The sequence below is a fragment of the Beta vulgaris genome, chromosome 4 (assembly GCF_026745355.1).
Source record: "Beta vulgaris subsp. vulgaris cultivar EL10 chromosome 4, EL10.2, whole genome shotgun sequence".
Classification (NCBI taxonomy): domain Eukaryota; kingdom Viridiplantae; phylum Streptophyta; class Magnoliopsida; order Caryophyllales; family Amaranthaceae; genus Beta; species Beta vulgaris.
Window position 1 is genome coordinate 15,240,346 of NC_079205.1, and position 27,412 is coordinate 15,267,757.

General features: G+C 36.1%; 1 protein-coding gene and 1 non-coding gene across 3 annotated transcripts; both read right to left on the minus strand.

Moving 5' to 3' along the window:
* Positions 1-2,209: 2,209 nt before the first annotated feature.
* On the minus strand, positions 2,210-8,967 carry LOC109134797 (uncharacterized). The gene is made up of 2 exons (XR_008968968.1): positions 7,481-8,967; positions 2,210-2,714 (listed from the first exon to the last, which is right to left on the minus strand). It is a non-coding gene; the product is annotated as an uncharacterized LOC109134797 (transcript).
* Positions 8,968-9,437: 470 nt separating this feature from the next.
* Positions 9,438-25,639, minus strand: LOC104891405 (protein SEEDLING PLASTID DEVELOPMENT 1). 2 transcript variants are annotated; one of them, XM_010677094.4, is made up of 9 exons: positions 25,122-25,639; positions 23,179-23,393; positions 17,131-17,281; positions 14,986-15,177; positions 14,363-14,525; positions 13,337-13,557; positions 10,914-11,090; positions 10,714-10,836; positions 9,438-9,885 (listed from the first exon to the last, which is right to left on the minus strand). In XM_010677094.4, exons 1-9 carry the CDS (start codon positions 25,569-25,571, stop codon positions 9,571-9,573), a joined length of 2,007 nt encoding a protein of 668 aa, XP_010675396.2. In that variant the 5' UTR covers positions 25,572-25,639; the 3' UTR covers positions 9,438-9,570. The 2 variants fall into 2 exon arrangements, with proteins under 2 accessions (XP_010675396.2, XP_048498785.1); XM_048642828.1 differs by having other exon boundaries at positions 23,179-23,362; positions 25,122-25,254.
* Between the last annotated feature and the right edge of the window lie 1,773 nt (positions 25,640-27,412).

A 27,412-nucleotide genomic window follows, 5' to 3' on the forward strand; every position in this document is an offset into this window, starting at 1 on the left:
ATTTCTCGTCTCTCTTTTCATTCATCAAATCAATATATTTATATACATCGGGGTCCTAGAGTCCTATTAGGAATAACAATCTATTCCTAATTCTATCTCAAATACTCAATATATATTTATCTTTTAGAGTCCTAACAGTTACCCGTTCGGCATTAATGTGGTTTTCTATTTTTTGTTTTTTGATTTTCAAAGTCATACGATATAAGTTCTATAATGAATAAAAAATTAGTCAAATTTATTGAGAACATGATGATTTTGAAAACTGACAACTGAAAAGTGAAAACCACTTTTTCTGGTTTCCAGTTTTTGGGTTTTAGTTTTCAAAAAAACTAAAAACTGAAAACAAAAAACGATAACGAACGAGACCATGTGCAGAGTGAAGCAATTACATTATACATTACAATGAATAGTAGAACGTTAGCGAATATTGAAGCAAAAAAAGCGTCATGTAGACATTACATTACCTGCCACCGAACATTTTGGATCCTCATCAAAGATTTGAAAATCTTTTATAGTAAATGAGTCAAACTCCAAGTTACCAACGGGACGAGTAAGGTCATGTGCAGAGTGAAGAACTACACAAAAATCCCAAAATAAAGGGTTCAATCCTATTAGTTGTCTACCCAAAGTCTTTAAGAAAAAACATCTAATTTACACATTGTTCTTTTTCAATTTATCAAGTGTAATGTGGAATGCAGATTGAAAGAAGTTAATTTTTATCTGGTGTTATGCTTCGTCTCTTCCTATTCTAAACAAAACGCCATTAATGACTCTTTCGTCTCTTCTTGTTCACCAAAAAATTTCAATCTCTATAATTTAAATGAACATAAGACCCCGTACCAAATCCAAAATCGAGCTACTCTGCCATATTGTCGAATCAACCTTGAAGTATGTCCAAGAACTAGCTATCTAATTTTTGTTCCCGACTCACCGCCCCGTTTTGATGCCATGACTATAAAGAGATGAGGTGACGTATGAATATGCCTTAATCAGTTATAAGGGCGTTTAAGTTGTAACTACTAACTAGTACGAACACTTACATTATATATTTACGTGGCAACTAGGTTGCTCATTAATTTATGTTATCTTGGTTTAAAGTAACCATCAAGCTACGAGTAGAAGAACAGCAGCAATGCAGTCATGAAATTAACACCGTTTCTCATTGTTCAGTCATGAAATTAACTAACATATTCTCATTCCCTTGAAAAATCAACCAACACATCCTCTTTATATATCAACTATTTTACAAAAGAAAGAACAAATAGTAAAGAAAATGGTGGCATATAGAGAAAAAAGGGATACATGAATAAAAACTAATGATGACGAGGATCAGGTCCTCCTGGACTGACCCTATCAGAAACATAATAACTTCTCCTTACATCTTCTCTTTGTAATCTCCCTTTGAACATATCTTCAGCTTGTTGGATCATATCATCTTTCTCCTTGATTGATAATGTGGGTGGTAGAGGCCGAGCAACCAAACTCGAAAACAAAGCAAACAGAACAAAAACGCAAACACAAAATCTAAAAGAAGCGGCCATTGACAAATGAGATTCTAGGTCGAATAGGTTAAGGTTATGGTTATGGTTATGGTTATGGCTATTGTTGTTCGATGGGGAAGTCCAACTGCACATAATGGTGTATTTATAGAGAAATGCATCTAAGTTTAATAATGGGGTTAAGAATAAGACAATGATGAATTGAAACGATTTCCACTATTTGATGCATTTCCTCTATCTCATGCATACGCCTATCCAATGAAATTTCATGTGTAGTGCAGTCCATGCTCAAAAGCATGTAAATAGTACCGACGTCGGCATTAAATTAGTTCTTATTAAGCCACATGATATTGTTCGTCACCCTTATTAATCAGATGATTTTAATATGTTAGTTAGCACTTTTTAAGCTTCATTACTTCTCACTTGTAAGACATAAGGGTCCCTCAAATCCTCCAGTTTATTGTCCTATACTTAGCCTTCTCTAAAGGGTCAGGTCAGCCTAAAAAACTAATAAGATGAAGGGTCGTTCAACTTCGTACGGAAAACTATCATCATATGTGTATCAAGTTGGAGCTGTCTTCCCATATATACATGAGGTTTGTAGTTCGGTTTTTACCATCTCCACATTAGATTATTCATTATTGTGGTGGTTTATTTAAGGTTCAAACTTCACTTATTAGTTAAAGTGTGTGAATGGAGTTCCATTATCATGGACCTTAACATATAAACTCTATGTCGCTCATACTTGGCTACAAGTGTCTACTTGCATACGTGTCCGAGAGTCGGACTTGGGCATTTCATAGAAAGATGTCTAAGATGTTGGTTTACAATAAAGTTATTTAAGTGTGTTGTAGTGTTGTGTCGGACACAACACATATGAAGCGCTAACATAGTATAAACTCATATGAAGCGCTACAAAAAGTAATTTTCTAATTGTATCCAATTTTTCCCTAATTACATAGACATCTGTGATTAAGAAAATTTTGCTCTTGTCCTAAATAGAATTGCCAAAGTTCCATTATTGAACCAACATCACGAGGACACAAACGTGCACAAGCAAACCAGGCCAAAGAAAGTCCGAGTGAACTTCTTTGCTTCCCTGCTGCTATTTCACTGGCTTCTGCACGACCGCGCTCGCAGCAGTGCATGATACAACCATGTACTGATGCACCTACAGCTAAACATTCACCAAGTCTGCACAGTTTTTCACCTGACCTAACACAGATAATATTATCCATATTACGTGTGAAGTGAGATGGAAGCATTTAAGTTTAATAGAATAAAAATTGGCAACTGATATAGCTAAACTTATCTGAAAGAAGCTAAGTTAGTATTGAACAGGCAAAAGCAGAGGCATAAAAAGAGTTCCATTACGTTACGTAGATATCTATAGCGTCATAAGGGAGATAGTAAGTATATACAGGTCCAATCTAAAGATCCCATTAACATTCTTTCAAGTAAAGGATTCAGAAGAAGATTCATGACAGCAAACGACCACACAAATAATATACTTTTAGTTGGAACTTGGTCAAATTTTTTTTAAAAAAAAGGTTTTAGCCACTTAATATTAGGTGCACAAAGCAAACTTTGCTTATTAGAAAGTGTGTTATTTTAGTGGCATAAGGTAAGCACCACATCATATGAAGCTAAAAACAATTACTAATCAATTGGTATCAATTTCAGATCTATTGAAAGAGAAAGCGAGAATATAAGCAAACATAGCTAGTAAAAACTAAGAGGAAGTTGTACCTAAGGCTTGTTTAGGATGTATTATGTTTATCAGCCTCCTTAGTTTTTACTAATCAATAAGGAGAAGAATAACCATAACTAATTATACCCTCCATCCCACAATAAATGTTATACACCACTTCCGGATAATCATCATTATATGATTTTTAATCCGTCTTAAATAGAGTTCTCATTTTTGGAGAACAAGTATTAAGGAGAAATCATGATTGGGGCTTTTTTTTTTTATTTATATGAGCCACGAAGGCGGTACAAAGTACAAAGAAGGGTAGGGGGATTCGAACCTGTGACCTATCGTTCACAGCACCTCAATCTTAACCATTAGGCCAAGACATCATTGGTTGGGACTTTAATTGTATTAAATTGGAATTAAAAATCGAAATTGGTACACTTTACATGAATATGGGCCAATTTACAAAGTCATCTTTCTTATGGGTGGATAATATAATAAAAGTGAAAGCTAAATAATATTTTAATTGGCGGACCCATACCAAATAAAAAAATGAAAAATCTATTTTGAAATAGACATAAATAGAAAAATAAGAACTCTATTTAAGATGGAGGGATTACATACTAATTTAAATAAGTTTTCCCTCCTAGTTTTTCTCTAAATTTATTTCCATACCAAACACCACCTTTTATTTCTCTACTTTTTCACCCTATTCAATGCATGTATTCACCTACTATGTATAGAAGGGGTATTTGGCTAGGCTATTTTGAATGGAATGGAATATAATTTGTTAGGTCTTTTTACATTGGAATCTCATAGTACGGGACACCCATCCTCCTGCAATCTCATAACTACTATTGGCTAGGCCTTTTTACATTGGAATCTCATAGTACGGGACACTCATCCTCCTGGAATCTCATAACTACTATTGGTTAGGCCTTTTTACATTGCAATCTCATAGTACGGAACACCCATTCTCCTGTCTCATACCTACTAATTTACCTTATTACCTCCGCTGGCCTCCCATGTATTAAGAACGGAGAGAGTATTAGATATTATTAACATATTCTCCAAGAAAGTTAAAGCATTTAGAAATGATTTCATATTGTACTCGGAAAACACTTATATACTATACTATTAATTTCTCTGCCTGGATTCAACTATGTATTAAGCTTTTAAATCCTTTTAACAATTGTAATTTTAATTACCAGACCACTTTTAATCCACCCAATAACAGATAATAGCAATACCAATTAATTTTCAATTTCAACCTAAAAAAATAATGAAAGAACTTGTGCACTTGATAAAAAGCTTCAGCACTTTAAAAAGAGATCCATATTGCTACAGGAAGAGCACCCTTTTTTGTTTCTTTATTTATCTTTTTTAATTGGGCTGGTGGCTGAATATAGACGAGGATTCTGTTTGTGTTTTTTTTTTTCTCTTTTATTGTTCTTTTTCCTAATAATTTTTTGACAAAAATATATCCAAATTACCTTTGTTTCAGTCCAGCAGTTATCTAAACTATAAGCATTACACTGACACTTTGATGAACTCTAACGAGAGATTCACAGAGTAACACATAAAACAGATTTAGATAGCTCATAGCACTGGTCTACTAGAGATCTATGAAGCACGGAAATCTCTGGAACATGAAGCTTATCCCTGTTTTCGCGACATTTCCTTCTCGAAACCCAGCCAATAAGCCCAAAAATGGTTAGGACCTGAGATTTCCTAGTTATTGAAACTTGACCCTTTCAAAAATGGTCTGGATTCGGCTCGTTAACACCCCTAAATGTACCCATGCTGCATAGCTATAGAGGTTATTTGGCACCCTGTTCATGCCAACCAATGAGACTGATTGAGAAAAATTCGAGCTTAAAGTTATAATTTAGTTTGTATGTAGTCAACTTTCTGTTTATTTTTATATTAACAGACAAAATGCACACTTAGAAAGTGTTAGTGCATATCAAAATGACATGTGCAAAGATTAAAGACAGAGGCGGTGGCTTTAGAGGAAAGGCAAAGGGTTCAATAATCGACTATGTTACCTTTCCTGTTCTTAGTGGGAACTGGGAAGTGCCAACAATATCACTATCTAACCAAATTTCTTTCTTCTATACTAATATAACACAAAGTGAGTTAATGAAGCCAGGAAATCTTGTCTAAATAAATTTCTACTAGGAACTAAGAAAATAACAAGAGACTAATGGTAATATAGATTCAACTTATCACCCACCTGAGGGATGATGCACTCTTTGTAATATAATCAGACAAATCATCCATACATGAGAACAAATTTTTTCGACATTTTTGACACGGGTAGAGGCGAAATACGTTAGGAGAGGAAAAAAAAAGGTGTACAATACAAAAGCAAGAAACTACGCAACATAACGAGATTTTAGCTTATACTTCATCACGAATCACGAGGATCCGAAATAAATATAAAGGGAAATAAAGGGGAGAAATTCAAGAGAAAACTTTGAGAATATAGTATAAGAAAGTTCTCAAGAAAGTCTGTGTAAAAAGCAAGTCCGGATTTCCTGGGCCAAATGCCTCAATTAAGGGCCATTCTGATCTCCACATAACGGTACTTAAAATAAACAAGATAAATTTTCTACTTCAGGCTCTCTCTGCCTGCTTCACTGTCTATTCTTCTATGTCAGCCTTCCCTTTCTACAACTCTAACCCCACAAAAGATGTATTTCAGTGGCATCCATCGTTTATTCACATTAATTTTCACCAAGATAAAAAAAATCGCACACAGGCATATATATAGCTACACAAGGAAATTTTTTTTTTCCTCTAAAAATTCATGCAGCAAAATGTGGGAGAGGACTGGGACTGAATAGTATATAGCATTATAGCTAGAATCGGAAAGGATCATCCATTGTCTTATACTTCCTCCATTTTTTATAGATGCTACATTTTTCTTAAATAGAAATGTCATAATAGATGCTACATACCATAAATGAATTCCTTTTCACCATAAAAATCTTAAAATACTATTAAAAAGTTGGTGGTCTCTCACCTTCTCTTTTAAAATACTCATACTTTTTCCTTAACTGTGGTCCCCTACTTTCTCTCTCTACATTTCTTAAAATTCCCCCACTTTCTCTATGTAGCATGTATAATAAAACGGAGGAAGTATCTCATAACCGGTCATGACCTAGCAGTTGGAGAACCCCTTTCGTGGGCAATACGGATGCTATGCAGCTGTTGCAACCTAATATGTCATAAGCTCAAAAACCTTTACAAAGCGGTCCAGATGCAGTGATGCGGCCGAGATTTAATACCATGGGATCATCTATTCTATTCTATATCTCACCTTATGCCATATGATAATCTTTGGTTGTATCACAGCATCCCCATAAATTTTAATTGGTCAATATAAGTTGATAACATGTCAAAATTAGGACGGTGCTGAGCACAAGATGAGACATAAAATGGGACAAATGATTCCAAACCATAACTTGGTACCAGGAAACTAACATGTGGGCACAAATGAAACTGCGGAAAGAAGTGATAATTTGGTGTAAAATTGACATATGTAAGTGGTGGTTTTAAAGAGGTCATAGCTGAAATGTAATGATGAATAGAAGATGGTTGACATTCAGCCGAAAGTTTGGAGATAAGAGGAAGTGAGTGAGTCAAAGGGAAAGGGCAGTTGAGTTCTGCTATTTAACTCATCTTATCTCATTGATTAAGATAAATTAAGTATAGAAACTCTAGTCAAACAGTATCCTATCAAACAATTAGTTGACAAATTAGTAGCAGACAGTATATAGAAATTGACAGTTCAATCATTATAACAAGTCTTATCACCTACATTAGCTGTTTTTTAAGTGTTTAAAAAGTGTTTGACTTTAAACATTTAATTAAACACAATGTACTACCTTTGTTAATAAACTAATTGCAAAAGTAGCAAGTAAAAGATGAGGGTCCAGTGACTGAATATGACTCTGTACGGATGTGGCATTCTCTGGATAAAGAAATATGGTCTGGACCAGTTAGCTTAGACAAAGTAGGCTACCAGGTAAAAGGGTTGGCTTCATTAATGAGATTATACTTATCCATATGTATTACCTATAAGATAATACTTCTTTTATCTACTTGGGTTCTTGGGTGGGACAGAGAAAATTCCATTTGGAAAGTTAGTGCCATTTACTACACAAACCATTAATCTCATAACAGAGGCTTATCTTCTACCATCTCTTTCAAGTTACACTGATCTTTAAAATACTTGAAACTAGTGAACCACCAGAGGACTACTCTAAGAAGATTATACCGTAGTATTCATTCAAATAGCTCCATTACTAAAGGCTGTTCTACAGCGGATTTTGAACTTGCCATTCCACGAAATGACTGTCTGCGACATACATTATACAATCACACCACACAACCTCTGTTATTAGACAGTGGCTAACTGTATTAACCATCATGATTAGTTATAAAGCTTATAATGTACATCTTATTTTCTTCACAAAATAAGAGCTTAGAATTCCAAATAATATATCGATATCAATTTTAAATTTTTAAGTCCTGCTAAACGGATACCTTTGTACTCACAATAATGTAGGTGGTCGTTCTATCAGCCCGTCGGGCAGCAGATCCTATTGTTATATACAAGCTCTCTCCTTTTCTCAATGATCAATTAATTGCTAGCTTTTAATCTTAGCCCTCTGAAGTTAAATGTAACCAGGTGCCTCTAAGAGTTTTATTAGGTTTGTTTGTGCAAGGAATGTCCTTCCTACATATACACTCTGGGAATTCTCATTAGTTTTGATATTTTATGAAAAAAATTTGTAAGACCAATATGTTAGTGACTAAGAAGAGGTTGGAAGCTACGGACTTGGAGGCAAAATGGGCTCCAAAGAGAGTGTCTGGGTGGATGGGACCAAATTGCTTGGGAAGGCGGCAACTTGTGGCTTCTTGAACTTGTGCTTGGGCGGGCAACTGGACAGCTGAAGTTTCGAGAGATTTTCTCTGTCTTAGTATTCAAATATTCAAGAATATTTAGAAATCCTACTTGATAATAGTTTTCTGTAATTAGATTATATTACTTCTTTGTTAACAGGATACCAATTTTGCTCTAGATACTGCGGTTGTCTTTCTTTCGGAGCCAAGAGATTGATGATGTAAGAATCAAAAGGTAGCTCATCTAACAGAGCTTTTTGTGGCGAAGTTACCCAACAACAAGAAGAAAGGAGGCGTTAAGAGCTTTTGTTAGTAGTTATGTCAATACTACAAAGGTTGGGCATATTAAATATCCATAAAGGCAAAGGAGGACATGGAGATGTTGAAAGTGTCCCGATGCAATTGTCACTAATGCCGTCTGTGAAGAAGTTGAAGATGACCACGCTCTTTTGATCTACGAAGAGAGTTGATGAAGGATAAATGGATTCTTGACAGAGGAAGTTCTCATTACATATGTTGTAAAAAAACATTTCGAAATTTAGAGAAAGAAAACCGTAATATCTATATCCTACAATGACACTTCAGGTTCTTCATGCATCATTCATATATTGTATTAACCAATAAAGAAGTTGACACGTCATGAAATCCTAAAGAGGAAACAAGAGAGGCATAACAAGAGAGGCATGCTAAAATCTTAAGGTCATTTGATAGGACTCACTAAACACCTTAAACACTCTAAGCTAAGAGAGATCAGCGTTAGAGTTAGCGATGCTTCATTCTATCTCATGCTGTTTTTTTAAAAAAGTTGACAAATATATAGCAAGTTAAGTCACCAGTAAAAATAGATAGATGAAAAAGACTCACCTGCAAAGCTCCAAAACTCATCTGCATTGCAAGCTCAGGACCAATTGTCAACGTATTTACAGCAATAAACACTGGAATAATGTATGTCATGATTATCCCTATAGTAGTACAGAGATAAATTGTTACAAGAAATTGACTTTATAAGAATACAGGTAGAAGGTACTGCTGAATGCCAACCTTGCACTTCTTGTCACGAACTCACTGTACATTATAATCATCTAGTTCTCTGTGTCATCTCATCTCTGGTAACTTACTTCTTGAGTTATCCTGTAAAACAATCTCAAAGCAGCAAGACAGTTACATGACAAAATCTGAATTGAAAAGAAAAAATGAGCCGTGGGGAGCCAATATATATAAACCTTAAGCCAGCAGCTGTAGCAGGCAAGTCGAAATTCAGACCATCAACATGTTACTGCCCAATTTTAAGAGAAAGATAACCGAACCTTGACATTTGTAGTAAGATCTATAAAAAGAATAACAGAGATATATTCTACTGATAGAGTGATTGATTGGTATCAAATATTATATGCCTGAAAGGCTCACATATAAGATCAGAATCAAGTAGTATTGTACTCAACAATGTCATTCTCATCAGTTTCATGGATAGTCTGGTAATATAGGCAATTTATCTGGAGAATGTAATGAACCATTTGCATTGCCATTACTGTGCAAGTATTCGTCAATGGTAGATGTATCATCAGCTGCCTCCCTATCCTTCTGTTTTCCACGGGATTTCAAATAGAAAGGAAGTATACGAAGGCGTGATTCTGGTCCAAGAGCTATGATTTCTGACTGCAGCTGATATTTTTTAGCAAGATTCACTTGAAGAGACAAGAGGTGGGGAGGCCTCGGCAATAGCTCAACAGGTTCCTCTTGGAGGATAACAACTTGCTCAATAGCAGTTCTGGCTTCCTATAGAGAGACATTCATATAAGCATCATAGTTCTTCAAAAATAGAGTACCACAAGTTTTAAGTTCAGTGCAAAGGTCAAATGACCTTCACATCAAGAATTACAATTATAATAATCTTCGTTTCCAAGTCCAACATGTCTAACTGCAATAGGAACCAAGTTTTTTCTCAGCCTATTGCAGGTAGTAGGGTGCATCTGACAATCTTATTCCACAGTAAGATTAATGATGTGCATGGCTAGTTTGGTAGGCGGCAATAATAGTGGTAATGGTAATGATTACAATTATAACAATCTTGGTTTCGAAGTTCCAACATGTCTTACTGCAAAAGGAAGCAAGTTTTCTCTCAGCCTACCCCACATAGTAGGTTGCATCTGACAATCTTATTCCACAGTATGATTAATCACATGCATGGCCAGTTTGGTAGGCAGTAATAATAGTGGTAATGGTAATGAATTTTAGCGTAGCTTTGTAATGAATAATAAAACTCTGTCCGCAAACATGTTCTTAATTCATATGTTTCAATCATCACTTAATACCACCTTTTAAAGTGGTAGTGGATGGTGATGGAAATTATGAAAAAAAGAGATGATTCGTGGTGGACAAGCATTCCCATGAGTGTTGACAAATACTGTTATGGTAAATTGCTTTAAAATTCATTACCATCACCACTATTTTATTACCACATACGGCAGTATTGCCATATTAGAGTATTGGACCACAGATCATTTTCTCCAGCTGTGAACATGAAACAGCTACAAAAATATAGCATGCAATATTCATCAGCTAAATCCTAGGAAGTGAACACGGAACAGAATCTACATTTATTACCTCAAGGGCATCGATCCTTTCTGAATCATTTAGTCCGTCTTCTGAATCAAAACCCTTTGATATGTCCTCATAGTCAGTCATTAATGAGCGGAGTGCCTTCGTTAGTTGGACCAAAGAGCTAGTCTGCAGCACCTCTGTAGTTCAGGTCTAAAGTTTATACTAAAGAATGGGTATAGACCCAGAAACATCAGAGAGAATACCTTGGTCACATATACAAGTTTTCCATGAGATTCGGCAGCAGCTTGAATCCCCAGATTCTTCTTTATCTTGGATTGCAGAGCCAGTAATACATCTGCTTCACTGATATTATCAGTCAACTCAATTTCTTCATCCAAGTTCAACCTTTTGATCGCTTGTACCATAGTTGCCTCCAAGATCTGAAAATCAAAGGGAGCCGTAATAAGTTTACAATTGATAGATAATAAACAAAGCTTCACAAATGGATACAAGACCCATATATTGGACAAAAAGAAGTATGTTAGGAACCCACGAAGATAGAGGTATGAATCAGAAATGTTTCATCCCAGATTACAACTCTTCTATTCAATTAAGCATGGAAAACCCATAAAAATAACTCTTCTTTGATCAGCAGAATTATCAGAGCAAATACCCCCCCCCCCCCCTAAAAAAAAAAAAAACTTAGTTATTAGCAGTGAATAATCCCAACCCAAAACCTCCTCTCACCTCCTCCTATGTTAGAAGTGTCTCTAAAGCTTCCATTTCAATGAAGAAATATTTCAGAAAAAGAACGGTAATGGGAAAAATATTGACCTTCGATCACATATATGGTGAATGATAAAATCCTCACCATGAGAGAGGGATGTAAGTCTAAAAACACCTTCCAAGGGATTGGATGATGAATCTAAACTTAGGGAACCAAGAACACTCACTTTAACACTTGAAAACATTTGTAACAAAGGATAGAACAAAATCACAAGGACAAACTCAATGATTTGGGGTTTTAGGCCAGAGGCAAGACCCACTCAACCTCCCCTAAGCTTATTGCTCAGGAACCCACTCAAAGCAACAAGGGTAATAAACACTCGAGACAAACTCAAAGCATAAACTAGAAATACAAGGTTTTCTTATAATCAATCAAAAGCTAAACTTCTCACAGCTTGAGCTCTCCTTATATAGGAAATAGGAGCAGCTAAATGACGCACAAAACACACACAAAAAACCCTAGAAAATCATTCCTAAGCTACGATTTTAAGAAGCTTCCTAAAATTATGCCCCTTTTCAAGCTCGTCATAAATGAGCTGTTACAAGGAGGTTACAGCAGCATATTAACCCTAATTTGAAGCTTACACTCACACCTAACATCAGCAATCCACACGCCTAACATGAGCTTACTTGATGAGTAATCTCATGGTTTTGTTACAACTTAAATTAGTAACAAAAGCAAATAGAAACCCAAACAAAACTTGGGCCTTCAATAATCACATCCAACTTATATCCTTGTAATTGTTGCTGCATAGTCGGGCCTTTAAACAATCATCCAAGTAATGCATAATCATGTCGGACTCATATTTGGTTCAGAGAAAGCCCCATGACTGACCCCAGGCCACCCTTACATAAAGTTTCAGATCTCATAAACCAGAGAAACAATTGGAATTCAAGCATTATCTGGAATAACTTCTCCCAAAAAGATGCAGAATGCATTTTTGGTACTCACATTCCGTCAATTGACACAGAAGACTCTATCGAATGGAGATTCATAGAACACGGAAATTTCACCATCAAATCAGGCTAGTGGCATATCATGTCTTCAAAGAAAACCAGAGTGTAAAAGACCCCTACTGGACAAAAAATTGGAAATCAAAGCTCTTTTCCAAATGGAAATGCTTTTGCTGATGATCAAGATATCATTACCTAGTTCGGAGACCTAAGAATGTGGAGCATCAGAGTTGAGAGAGTGTACACTATGTCAAGCAAATGCGAAAACCATGAGAGCCATCTCTTCAGAGACTGTCATATAACCAGAAGACTAAACCCCAACACACAAACTTGGAAAGCTGGGTGAAAAACTTCCTAACCCTTTTGCTCAACCAAAGTGAGTCTGCATTATCAGGATTAGCATATTTCACTAGAACAATATAGGCAATTTGGACTCACTGAAGTGATATCTTCATAAGGCACAGAAACTAGCAACTAGTGCTAGCAAGTATCCCTAGTCTTTTTCTCTTGTTTCTCAGCTGTCAAAAAAATTGGGGAAAAAAAAACAATGCTACCACACTTCTTATCAATTCAACAGTAAACTTAGCACATTTTAGCAATATCACGCACTTCAAAGCTCAAGGATGGTTCCTTAATCACAAATTTATTTACTTCTCCCTACTTTGTGCTTAACTGCCTAATCACAAATTTATCTACTTTTCTCTTGTTTCTCTTTTTTGGCAGCTAAAATGGACTTCCTTCTTGTTACATTTCTATATTCCAAGGAGAAATAAGAAAAAGATTCAGAACTACAATTGATTACGAAGGATAGCATCTGATTACAAATACAGGGAAATTCTTTCCAAATTATATACTATCAAAAGCAGCCTGAGATGTTGAAATCGCAATATGATATAAAGTAGAGAAATCTTTCACAAAAAAAACATTGCATAATATGACATCTTACCCCATAGAGAAAGATACGAAGAAGTCTGCCATCATCAGAACTCTTTACATTAGGTGTAGCAGACCTCAGATGATGATCATTTTCTACAGTTGCTGATGGAACATCTATAGGTTCAACTTGCACATTTCTGACAATGGAATCAGACAGGCATTGTTCTCCTTTTTCAGTTCCTTTCAATCTATGAAAATCCACTTTACGTACCGCAAACTCTGGGCATCGGCCTGCATCAACAATTCAGATTGTCAAACAAGGGAAGACATATCGGTCAACTATATTCAACTTCATCCTGCAAACCCCAAAATCATAGATGGATGGAAATCTTCTCAATCATTACCTATTCATTTGGTCACTTTGTGACTTATATCTTCTTTAAAAAGTTAAAGATTAGTACTTCCTCCCTTTCAAATGATTGTCCTCCATACTTTGTGGACAGTCCATAAATAACAGCCCAGATACCTCAAATGGAAACTTCACCTGACCAATCCACTCAACCCATGTGATGTGGTCCCCTACACTGAATATCTCTCACACTCTTTCTTTATATTCATGTGATATGGGGCCCCTCCGCTAACACTCTTTCTCTTAATCAATCAATTTACTGTTCTTACTTTTACTGTGACACCCAAAAACACCTACATTCCCCTACTCTTTACTCTTAACATTGCATGCACAAAACTAGACAATTAATTGAGGACGGAGAGATTCCTATTTTAAAACTTTACTAACTAGTGTTACCTCCTTCAGAATAGTGGATTTTTCTTGCCCAATGTTGACATCACAGTTTCTGAAGTCATTTTTATGGTCTGGTCCCCAAAAAGAATTAGAGAACCATAAGTCAGAAAATTTGAAAAGGCAGTAATATATAACTTCTCTCGGAAAGGCCACAAGTCACAAAGTCGCCTGTGAGAGGGGAATGATTGGCATTTCCAAATTTGAATGAATAGAATAAGATCACAACTCCATCACATGGTAGGTAAGCATATATTAATAGGAGATACGCTTTTAATGCCTTAATGTTAAAGGTACCTCCAAGAATGGCATCGACTGTTGCTCCTAAGCTTCGGTGTACCCGCAACTCTGTTTTTGAAATTAACTCAACAGCACAATGAAATGTTGGGGGTCCTTTCCTCTCCAGAACTGTTTTCTGAACACGCCTCCTATTTGCCTCTTCGTCACCCAGAGTTACACTCTGCCAAATGACAATAGTGCAGTATTAGGAATCAGTTTTGCACAGATACATTCGGGAGCAAGATAGTATATTACTATTTATAAATGCAGTTGCAACAGAATTTGGAACAAAAAGAACCCATTTATGGAAAGACGGCACATGAGCTAGCATCACCGAGGCAAAAATGATAAAAAAATCAGGAACTTCACTGTAATGACTATCATAGATCATTAGTGTAGCACAACATAAAGATAATATCTACAGTTGTCAGATTTTACTGATCAGATTTGTGAATATGCTTTCTTTCAAGAAGACTAAATGAAAAGCGCAATTATATCTGTAATCTGTATACTTCAATGCAAAGCCATTAGAAAACCTATTTAACCTGAAATGTATCTCAATTCTCAGTAGTGCAACTAGTCATTATTTTAGGAGTGGGGGTACTAGAACTTTTGAATGCACGATAGGTTTTTCACATTACTTGTATTCCTCCAACAAGCATATCAAGAGCAGGATTCTTGATCAAGTTCTCAATCGTGACTCCATGAGCTGTGGCAACTAGCTGTATTCCACGCTGAGAAATCGTACTTGCAGCCAATGCTTCAAGTTTTGTGCCAATCTCATCGATCACAATCACCTCAGGCATATGATTTTCCACTGCTTCTATCAAAACCTGAATAAGATACAGCAGCTTTATTCCTTTCACAAATTTCTTGATTTGTAGGTGAGCTACTACACAAGTTGAAAATGACACTTATGAAGATATGTAATTGCACAGAAAATAGGGAAAATACAAGAGATATATCCACAGACAAGCAAAGCACAGCCATTACTGCACATTCAGGGCCCAACCCGATTTTGATGTCATCTCATATCTACTTTACTGAACACGATACAAAAGGGTCTCTGATTTGAAAGGGAAACGCAACACTCCTGGACAACAATCTCCCAGAAACGAAAACCTCTGTCCACTAAGGCCAACACAGCACACTTCACATTACAAAATAGTCCTTACTCTCACCACCAACCCCAGACCAGGAGATAACTCTCATCAAGTTTTCAAACTTATGCGTAATGTCATAGGAGACTTAGAATTTCAAAAAAGAGATAGTAAAGAGGAACACTGACAAAGAAAGATCGTTGACACCATAATGCAGAAACTACGTAAATTCCACTCCTTGTGCAAAAAAAATAAAAAATAAAAGCAAACTACCCATCCAACCTTTTAGAAATCTACACAAATCACTGATTTCTTGTCAGCCTTCTAAACCAGATTACCTACAAGCTGCACCATTACAAAACGTAAACAAATTCTCCAAGGATGTTCTGAGTTTCTGACATAAGACTACTCCTAAATTGCACTAAGAGAGGTCAATCCTCACAAGTCACACCTGAAAAGAAATCCCGATCTACGAGATCATGAGGACTTGTTTGAAGATATTAAGGTCAAAGCTCAAAAAGAAAATAGTATCATTGACTTACTGCAGATGAAAATGTAAGCTCCTTCAACAAACAAACACACACACGCACACGCACGCACCCATACCCCCACGCAGGCACACACGTGAAGAGAGAGATTGAGAGGGGAAAGTAGACAGGTGGTGCCCTGCCAACATATATAAAAAGAAAAAAGCCTCTTCAATCAACCCAATAACACATCCTTATTTTTATGCAGATCAACCACTATGATAAACAGGAAAGTAGACAGACGGTGCCCTGCGATAACCTCAAAACACAGAAAATTACAGTCTACAAAAGTCTTAAGTTGATATTGGCAAAGCATCCTCATCGGTAGCTCTATGTGAGTTGAGTTCATAGTAAAAAAAAACAATGCAGGTCGTGGAAAGAAGAAAGGATAGAAAATTTTGGGCAAAAAAATGACCTCTCCCCCTCCCCCTATCTCTCTCTCTCTCTCTCTCTCATACACACACATATACACTCACACTGTCTCTATCTCTCTCCATGACCCCCTCCCCCCCCCCCACTTTTTCTATCTCTTCCATGACCCCCACTTGAGATCACTAATGAAGATGCTTTCATGCTTCCTCACCAAAGCACCCAAATTTCTTTTAATTCTAAGTGTGCCTAACGTATCAAGTCTTGTGTATGCCATCAAACAAAATCAGTATCTCATCTCATCTTTTAGCACCTCCTCAGAATAACAAGGATAAGATAAAACATAATAGGTGCTCTACAAAAAAGAGAGCTTGCATCTTTGTATCCTAAGTTGCTACTCTCACAGCAATCATTGTACCTAATTTGCTAAAAACCAAGTCACGTACCAGAATCATTTAATCACCTCCTATAAGTGTTAAGAAAAAGGTATTCCTCAGGTACACCAAGGATTAGAGTTATAACACTTGTTCGTTAGTATTATACCCCAAAAAAAAAAGTTTGAGCCAAAAAAAAAATTTCTAATATCCCTTTTCTGGAGTTACATCACTTTTTCATTAGAGTCACATCACTTATTCATAAGAGTTATATCACGTAAAATATATATATATAATATATATATATATATATTATATATATATATATATATATATATAAGTTGAAGGACATTATTTTACGCAATCCTTTCCTTTAAAATCTAAAAAAAAGAATTCTCTAGTATATGAGCTTGTACCATATGTTGCATATCTGCATTTGGTACTTGCATTCGTCGAGCATTGCCAATTCCAGCATGTGGTATATCACCATCCCCACCTATCTCGTTTGAGGTGTCAACAATCATTACACGTTTCTGATAATCATCAGCAAGCATGCGAGCTATTTCTCTGCACAAAGGATCAAACAAAAGGTCAATTTAATGCATCAAAAGAAACTATATACAGCACGAACTTTTACAAAGCATGCAAATCACCACATAAGCTTGCCATGTCATAAAGCAACTTTTGGATTAAAAATTTATATAGTTTTAGAATGATAGAAAGAGTTATATAATGTTTGGGATTCAGACAAAAGTAGAGTTTATTTTTCAATATACAACCTAGGAAATCAATAATTGTAAATGAAGTATAAATTATTGCTACCTAATTCAAAAATTATAATCTTTATACAATTTAAAAGAGTTCGAGATATGCTTTTCAATAAGATCCATATATTCTATCTTTTTCGAAATTATTTTTCTTTTAGTTTAAGCATTAATAAATTTGAGATAGCTATAAAGCAATTATAGTCGAGTATAAGAATAGTATTATGAGAAAAATAAGAGATATATTAGAAATAGTATTATAGTAGATTCATGATTTTCTATATTATCTTATACCATACTCTCAATCACATATAATATATAAGATATAAACTTCCTTACGTTCATATACTAACTTAAATGATATTTTTGGAAATTTGGCTAAAAATAACATGAACTTTTACTGATGTGTGCATAATATTACGAGCTGAACTATTTGCTATGAATAGTATGAACAAAACTCTTGGCTGTGCTGAATAATATTAGGCTAACAGTCGACAAAATTACTGGTCAAAGGTTTATGTCGGCAAGCTTGAAAATTAAAACGTTGTAATTATGAAAGAACGAAAGAAGTATATATAAAAATTACTTAAAAATTGAACAATAACATCACGAATTCACCTTTATTCTTTATCAGTAGCACTGGATTTAAAACTCTCCTAGGAGTCCTCTAAGGGTCTTAAAGTTATTTGATATCACATTCTTTGTCAAAATTTCCGTAGGTTCAACAAGAATGGAGCTATCCTAGAAGCAAACTTTGTCACAACCTCAACTTGTTATAGGGATATGTTCTAGAAATCAGGGGAAAAAAACACGGTCGCGGTCGCGTTCGCGGGAACGGCCGCGTTGTCGCGGGAACGGCTTGTAACGGCAAAATAGAACGTTTCGCGGCCGACGCGGCGTGAATTTTTTTAAAAAATTCACATTGATATGTTTTAACCTTATTTGCATTTTTTTAGTTTATGAAGCATTATTACAACATAATATAATCAAATCTAATAGAATATCATGTTTCCTCAACTATATAATTAAATCATAAAAAAAATTGGCTAATGTTTGAAAAGAACGGATGTAACGAGGATAAAAGCGTTCTAACGCGGCGAGTTCGCGTTACGGAACGGACAACACGGCGAGAAGTACGTGAATTTTATTATGGCGTTCCGTAACGGGATTTCGCGGAACGGCAAATCCAAAATCCGTTACAGAACAGCCGTTCTGTAACGGAACGGGAGAGTTTTAATTCCCTGCTAGAAATACAAGGTCCAAACTCCAATGTACAAGACCTGAATATGAACTATAATGTATTTGTCTTCACCAAGTAGGCCTTGGAGATAATAGACGTAAGTATAACAAACAAAAGATATTGGCGTCTTGCATAGATAATCTGAAAATGCGTCAACAAAACTATTAGAAGTAAGTGTCTGATTCAACTTACACAATTGCTATGAAAATTGCAGGCAATGATGTATGAAAAAGTTGAATCTTTGAGGCCCGGCAAAAGAGAAGGCGAAGACACACTTTTGCCTATTCTGAGATACAATTCGAAGAGGTGGTTGCTTCAAAGTTTGTGGCCTAAGTTGCATGACTTAACTTTTGAAAATGTAAGTGTCAGCAAATCTTATTACTTTTGTGTTTAATCAACCCAATTTAATAACAAAAGGGAAAAGTCTCATCGGAAATTCTGCACTTCAAGATTTGGGAATGCACCGGATGCAACACTTGTGAAGTCAAGTCTTTGGAAACCTGTGGTCCAAAGCCTAGAGCTAAGGATGTTGTTGATGAGCATGCTGCTCAAGTGGTGAATGTATGTGGAGGTAAAATGCTCTAACTAGTGTAATTCATAAACTATTCATTGATAAGTAGTGTGTCCATCTTATTATTAATGTTAATCATACAGATGCCCCCCTTCAATTTTCAATTCAACATGCAATTGAACAAAAACGGGGCAAAAATAAGGAGCTCGGACGTTATATGAGTTCTTATAGCCCTCAAAGAGATCGCTGATTTCTTAAAGACTGATTTGAAGGCGGATAGTAGCTGGGATCTTCTTGAGAAATTGAATGATATTGAAGGTCCTGGTGCTTCTGCTCATCACTTAGTCAGTGTTGATGACAGTGATGCTGCCTCTGGTTCTTGTTCTGCTCAGTTTGGTGCTGCTGATGCTGCTGGTACGTTTGGTGCTGCTGCTTTTGATTCTGTTGCGTTTGGTGCTGCTGCTGCACCTGCTGCTACGTTTGGTGCTGATGCACCTGCTGCTACTACTGCTAAGGGGAATATGGAGGAAGAGGTGAAGAAGGAGAAAGGGGAAGAAAAGAATATCGAGGCAAAGAAGAACAGGGGTGAAACGAAGAGAAAGCAGGAAACAGTAGCCGATAGTCAAGAACAAAGGAGATCAAGCAGGTTGCATATGGAGCAAGGGGTGAATAAGGAGAAAGGGGGGAAAAAGAACGGGGATGAAAGGAATCAAACGGATAAAAAGCAGAAAATAGTAGGCGATAATCAAGCTTTGAGGAGATCAAACAGGCAGCGCAATTAGATCGAAGCACCGTTATAAGATAAAACAGGCAGTTGCATGTGTGTGTTCTGCAGATCATGTTTAGTTGTACAGTGATCATTGATTCACCAACCTAGGGTGATTCATTTAAGTTAGGGTGTTTCTGTATGTGTATTAGTCGGATTTGATTTGTATTGTGGATTGTATGTGTTCGATTTGATTTGTATTGTGGGTTTGTTGCTTTAAATGGATTTGTATTGTGGATTTGTTGCTTTAAATGGGTCTAGTTTGATTTGTATTATGGATTTGTTGCTTTAAATGTGTAGGGGTGTGCACCGGTCCAAAATCGGACCGGATCCGACCGAACCGGACACAGTTGGACCGGTGGGCCGGAATCCACAATTTATGTGGACCTGGACCGGACAAAAAAAATTTTGGTCTGGACTTGGACCGGACTGGTTTGAACTGGTTTTGTAATTTTTTTTTTGGTTCTCATAACATAGGGTGCTTTAGATAACCCAGGTTGGATTTTATAACATAGAGTGGTTACTTTAACATAGGGTGGATTGGATAAGATAGGGTGGTTAGAGTAACATAGGGTGCATTAGATAACTAAGGATGGTTAAGATAACCCAGTGTGATTCTCCTAAACCTTAACATTGGGTGGTAGTAGTCAAGGTTAATGAATATCCATTTAAGTGCTATGTAGCAGTTAAGTTGAATTGAGTCGTCTAGCATCTGCAAAAGCAAATACCTCAATCATCTCAATCAGCATATCAAGGACTCACAAATTTACCTCTCATATAAATATATTATTGAACTAAGTCAAACTCCATGAGTCAACATCTCATTTCTAGTGGTCGTCCACATGGATCCTTTACCTCCATTCTCTTCTACCAAGTGCTATATACTCCCAAAAACCTAACATCATTTCTACCACCCTCCATCCAAGTCATCTTCGACCTCCCCGACTTTTTCAAAAAATATTTGGTATCCCAACCTTCCACTACCCTAACGGCCTAAGTGATACCCCTTTTAGATGACATCACACATGCCCAAACCATCGTAACCAATCGTCTCTAAACATATTCTCAATGTCTACCACTCCAAACCTCATTTAAATATCTTCATTACAAATTCTATCTCTTACGGCCCGTTTGATAAGTGACCATAGATGGTTGGAATGGTAATGCATTATAGTGTAAATTTGTATTAGAAATCCAATGTCATTACCTATGGTAATGCTACTCCATCCCAAGATATTCATTTTCTTCCTTAAATCTCATTACTATCCATAACCACTTGGGAAGGTGGTATTAGGTGGTAATGGAGATTTATAAAGGGAAACCTATGTTTTGTGATAAAGTTTCATTCTCATGGTCATTGACATGAGAACTCCTTTACAAATTTACACTAAATTTCATTACCATTACCACTATTTATCACTACTAACCAAACGGGCCATTGGTGTGTTCACATCCATCTTAACATGTGCATCTTTGCTATCCTCATCTTCCTAATATGATCCTTCCTAAAGGTCCAAAACACATACCAATATAGTACACTATTTAATAGTAGTTCCTTAATTGAAAAAATTCTTTCAATTTTAGAGGTACACTAAAAACCTCATCTCCCCCTCTTCATGTAAGCCACCCTCACTTAATACTTCCTCCGTTTCTTTTTACTCGCTACACTTCTCATTTCACGGACTCCTAGGCAATTTTTGGAGAAGAGAGAGGTAGAGAGTAAAAAGAAAAGGGACCCATATGGGAGGAGAGAGATAGAGAGAGTTTATTGCCCAAAAAGGAAGTGTAGCAAGTAATGTGAAACTTCCCATAATGGAAAGTGTAGCGAGTAAAAAGAAACGAAGGAAGTATGAAACATATGAGTCACCATTCCTTTGTAAGATCAACCCAAGATACTCAAAAAGTTTAAACGCTCACTAATGGTTAACTACTTTCCATTCAATGTTACTAAATCCTCAATATGACTCCTCAAAATTGCACTTATACTCTATTTTGCTCTAACTTAGCCTAAGCTCTTGAGATTCTAATGTTTACCTCCATCCATTGCTCCAATCTAGCATTAATGTCATCTCTAGTCTCATCCGCTGATTTAATACCATCCACAAACAACATGCGCCACGCATCCCATCCTAATAGGTCGTCTCATTTCAATTACCACAGCTGTGAAAAGAACATGACCCGATGTAGATCTTGATATACTTTGTCGTATTATGAAAATCTTTTGTTAATCTTCCGGCCTTCACAAAACAAAATCCAAAAATTGTATTGTCGACCAATGGGCTAAGACTGGTGACGCCAAAAACATAGAATTTTCAAATTGTTCTTTAAATTTAAGATATAAGGAAACCCTACAAAAGCCAAACTATTACCAGATCCTATCGGAAAGGAGATGAGGGTAATAGTCACAACATACTCTCGGTCTACCTTATAACTATCAACGTTATCAATAAAGCTTACAAAGTTAAGCAACAACATTTATAAGTCATCTTCCTCAATTATGGAAGGTAGCATCTTCATCCATTTCACTATATTAACGTGAACCACATAAAAAAAAGGGAAAAGCTATATGCAACCCTAAGGGCTGTATATAAGAAGCTAAAAATGAAAATAAGTTGCATTAATTGATCATTTATTACATCAGTTGCTGCAAAAAATTTCCATAAATTCACAACTTATTTCCATTTTAAGTAGTGTATTTATGTCTTATATGCAACCCCAAGGGCTGCATATAGCATAACCCTAAAAAAATAACATTAATTATGTCAATTGTCTATTAGAGGATTAACCTAGGTCTCTCCCCAAATAAAAAAAGTGAAAAATTATAGAGGGGATAGGTTTTAATTAGAATATCAACAAAACTGAATCTGGAATAAAAACACGCGTTATGGCTCCCATAGTATCAGGGGAATGCACCCGATCCACTTCTAAGCATTGCCAAGAAAATATACTCGTACAACAGCACAACAAAACCTTATTCAACAAATATCAAAGTTTAGACACTCTTAATATGCCACATCAACACAGCTGCAAGGACAGCCATCAGGTGGTAGATCCTTAGACGGCAAAGAAGAATATGTTTCATTCAACAATCGCAAATGTTATTACTTAGCGATTCTTATTGCTATATTGGAAATGGTATTACTTGGCAATCCTTATTGCCATATTGGAAAGCAAGAGACTAACCTAATTATTGTAGTTTTCCCGACTCCCGGAGGCCCGATGAGTAACAATGAAGCCCCATCCTCGACTAAATCTCTTAACAAATCAGCACTGCCTGTGATAGCTCTGCCTACACGACAGGTCAACCCAATAATTGCATTCTTTCTATTCCTGACGGCACTGATCCGATGTAAAGTGCAGCTGATGCCTGCACGGTTATCAATTGCGAAATCACCAACCTGAGCCAAGTACATGTTTCAGGTATTGACATAGTAGATCATACTTGAGCACACATGAGTCAGATATAACAAAGAAATAAAGAGTAAATACAACCCAAAAAGAGGCCAGGTTCCTAATTAATAAACTTAAGATATGGTGTTTCTGGATAAACTTATAGATTTCTATCATCGGTAACATTTTAAATCATGACAGATTGCCTTGGACCAGATCAGACAACAGAGTTCAGAAAGTGGAGCACCAACCATACATAACCCTGAAAAAAGCTGCAGAGCATGCATTTCATTTCTTTAAACAATGTCTCGCTTCAAATTAACAGATGAATCCATACGCCTTCCTAGTTCGGTATACTATCTGTCGTTACATTACAGTAACATAAATTAGTTATTGTCAGCCCTCAAATGATTTCTCCTCCAAAGCTTGCCAATGCAGCAAAGGCCTGGCATTCCTAATGCACCAGAAATCTCTGGCATATGTACAACATGTGATATGAATCATCTGAGTGACCCTTTTGAGGATGCAAGATTATAAGTGATTTTAGGGATAAAAAGAAAAATTCTGAATCTCAAATTAAACTCTGGATTCAATTATTTGAATGATTGAATCCAAAACTCTAATAAAAAGCTCATGCTTAACTCACAAAATTCTCGATTAACAACTACATTTGATGTACATCCCTAGGTCAATATTTATAACTAAAATTACCTTGCTCCATAAATTTATTTACACTTTCTCAAAATCATTATTTACAATCTATCTACACATATACTATGTCCATTTTTTTGAATTGTGACATTTTCCTATTTAAGGATATTTTTTTAAGTGGGACATTTTGACCCTCTTCCCATTTATGGTAAATTGTTCCACCATTTCTCTTTTATTTTTACTCTCCTTCTATTTACCTTTTTCTTCTTTTTCTTACTTTTACTCTCATGATCTCTACCTTTTGCACTTTTTCCTTAGTCCATGCGTAAAAGCAAGTATCGCTATAAAGAAAGGGACGGGTTATATTATGAGACTTTTAAAGCCAGGATATCCGCCATGTGGCACCTCCTTCATGCGATGGAGATCTGTCATTTCATCCTCCAGATCAGCACTTACCAAAAGCTTAATGTAGTAAGGCTTGAGCATGAAACCACATGGATAATGTTAGAAGATTTATCCATTGAGCTATCTATTATATTGATTCATTTACTCTACAAATTGTACAAAAATGCTTCTCTATTCTTCGCAAGTTGACATCTATTCTACTGGAACCTTAATTTCATAGTGACACATGCTAAGTAAGCCTCATCTCTCCGGCCAACAACTAATTCGGCTATCATATTACGACAAAAATGAATTACAAAGTTATGACAAATTCTCTTTAGATTACATTATTGCAAGGAAAAACTATAGTAATTCAAAACAAATAAATTAAAAACATGCAAAAGTAATACTTTCTCCGTTTCTATATACCTGCAGTATAAATGTATAAGTGAAACTTATAAAAAGTTGATATTATGAAAGCATGTATTAAGACGAATCAAATTAAGACCACACTTGACTATATTTTTGTGAGAGACAATACGAGATAAGGTTGGTATGATTATGATTAGAAACCACACACATGTATGTTTATCGTAGATAACGTAAAAGAACACCAAATACCATTTATGATCATTTATGACCACTAACCAAATACGTCGAAAACGTAACACTATGCTACTAAATTATCCCATGTTACATACCTGAGAGGTAGCAAATTCAATGTCATGAAATTTGACGGGACAATCCGACAACTCGAAATCACCGGAAGGAAAACGGGCCAACGGTCTTCGACCCAAGTCCATGACCAGTTCAATCAACTTATCCAACTCCGGATGTTTCCTTAAACGACACCGCATCTCCTCCGGCAGAAGCGCCACTAATCGATCCAACTCGGCTTCGGACTCGTCATCCGATGCCGAGAAACCCGAATTCTGGCAACGACAAGCGATAACTGGAAGAATTCTCGGGTACCCAGAAAGAAATTTGGGGTGAATTTGGGTTTTTGGGAGGAATTCTAAGGAAGAGAGAAAGAGTGATGGTTTTGGCGGGAAAACCAACATGGGTTTGTTGTAGTACAGTGGGGGAAAAGGGGGTTTTGTTAAGGTTTCAAACAAGATGGAGTGGCGCAAGGGGGAGGAAGTGCTGTTCATCTGCTATGTATGTGTTAATCATTTGCTAATCAAAGTTGCGATGAATTGAAAGAAAAAAGAACTTCTGCTGTTACAAATTCTGATTTTATTTATGTTTAGTGGCCTTAGGAGTCCCACTAGTCAATTCTCACGAAGAGTGTTTTTCTTGGGGGAGAAATAAAACAAGTAGTGATTGTTGAGGAATAATAAACTCATATGTCTTAATGAAAGTATTGTGTCAGACCGTCTCATACAATACATTTGGTCGGACCAGTCCTAATACCAGCCTCCGCTAAGGGTGTCGACAAGGCGGCGGAAGGCGGAGACAGCGGTGTTGATCTGGAAAATACCGGTGGCGACGGATTTAGAAGGAGTTTGAGACATGGAACGAGAAGGAAGTATATTATCCTTAAGTTGATCCTTGTCTTTTCGTCGGAGATTCTCCAACATCTCTCAAGCTCAGCATCATCTGTAGCAATGTCAATATCATTTTTTTTTCTTCTCTTCACATGGTCGGAGAAGGAAGTAGTTTTCTGATGAGAATCCAGAGAGAGAGCACGAGTGATTATATAAAGAAAAAAAGATGAATTACTTTTGCATGAGAAAATGAAGGATCTGCAGACTAAGTAGCTTGATGTCAATAATCAGTCCTAATAATGCTCATTTTTTTTGCTGGTTGTGAGATATAAAAGGTGTTTTTTAGAGGTAAGTTACTTTCATTTAGAGGTAAGTTACTTTCATTTAGAGGTAAGTTACTTTCATTTAGAGGTAACTTACTTTCATTTAAAGGTAACTTACTTTCATTTAGAGGTAAGTTACTTTCATTTAGAGGTAACTTACTTTCATTTAGAGGTAACTTACTTTCATTTAGAGGTAACTTACTTTCATTAGAGGTAACTTACTTTCATTTAGACGTAAGTTACTTTCATTTAGAGGTAAGTTACTTTCATTTAGAGGTAACTTACATCCAACTGAAAAAAATTTAAACCAACTGAACAAAAATTGAAACCAACTGAAAAAAAAATTGAAACCAACTGAAAAAAATTGTAACCAACTAAACTTTTTTTGAAACCAACTGAAAGTCGTCCGACCAAATATTATGATCGGACGGTCTGACACAATACCGTCTCCATCTCTTATTAGCTTATGCAATACGATTTATAAAATGGTCACTAAAATTATTGTTAATGGGCTTAAACCTCTCATATTTCATTGGATTTCTCATAATCAAAACGGTTTCATAAAAGAAAAAGGCCCGAAAGTAAACCTTGTCGTGTCCTCTAAAATCCTTCATTCAATGAATAAGAAGAAGGGAAAATGGGTTGGTTTGCTTTGAAAGTGGACCTTGAGAAGGCATGTGATAGGATGGAGTGTGATTTTGTTAGGCAAGGTTTAGCTTTTCACAAGCTAGATGAGAATTCTATTAAGTTAATCATCAATTGTATGTCTAAAGCTTCATCCTCCATCCTTATTAATGGTCAAAAACATGAAAATTTCAAAGCTTCGTATATCTTTAGTATTTGTTTTGAATATCTTACCTCTCTTATTAACCAAGTTTGCCATGACAAGCTTTAGACTCCTTCTTGGGTTGGGGCTAAGAAGGTGTCGGTGTCTCACTTGCTTTTTGCGGACAATCTCTTATTATTTGGAAGGGGTAGATGAGGAGACCGCGTTTAGAGTTAGGGAAGTGCCTAAAAAGTTTTGTTCTATATTTGGGCCAAAAATCAATGATGATAAAAGTAGGCTCATTTTTTCTCATAATACTCTAAGTGATATTAGAGACCTTTTCCAAAGCACCATTAATGTTTGTGAGTCTCCTAACCTAGGGGATGTACCTCGGTCTTCCTATTTCACATAAAAAT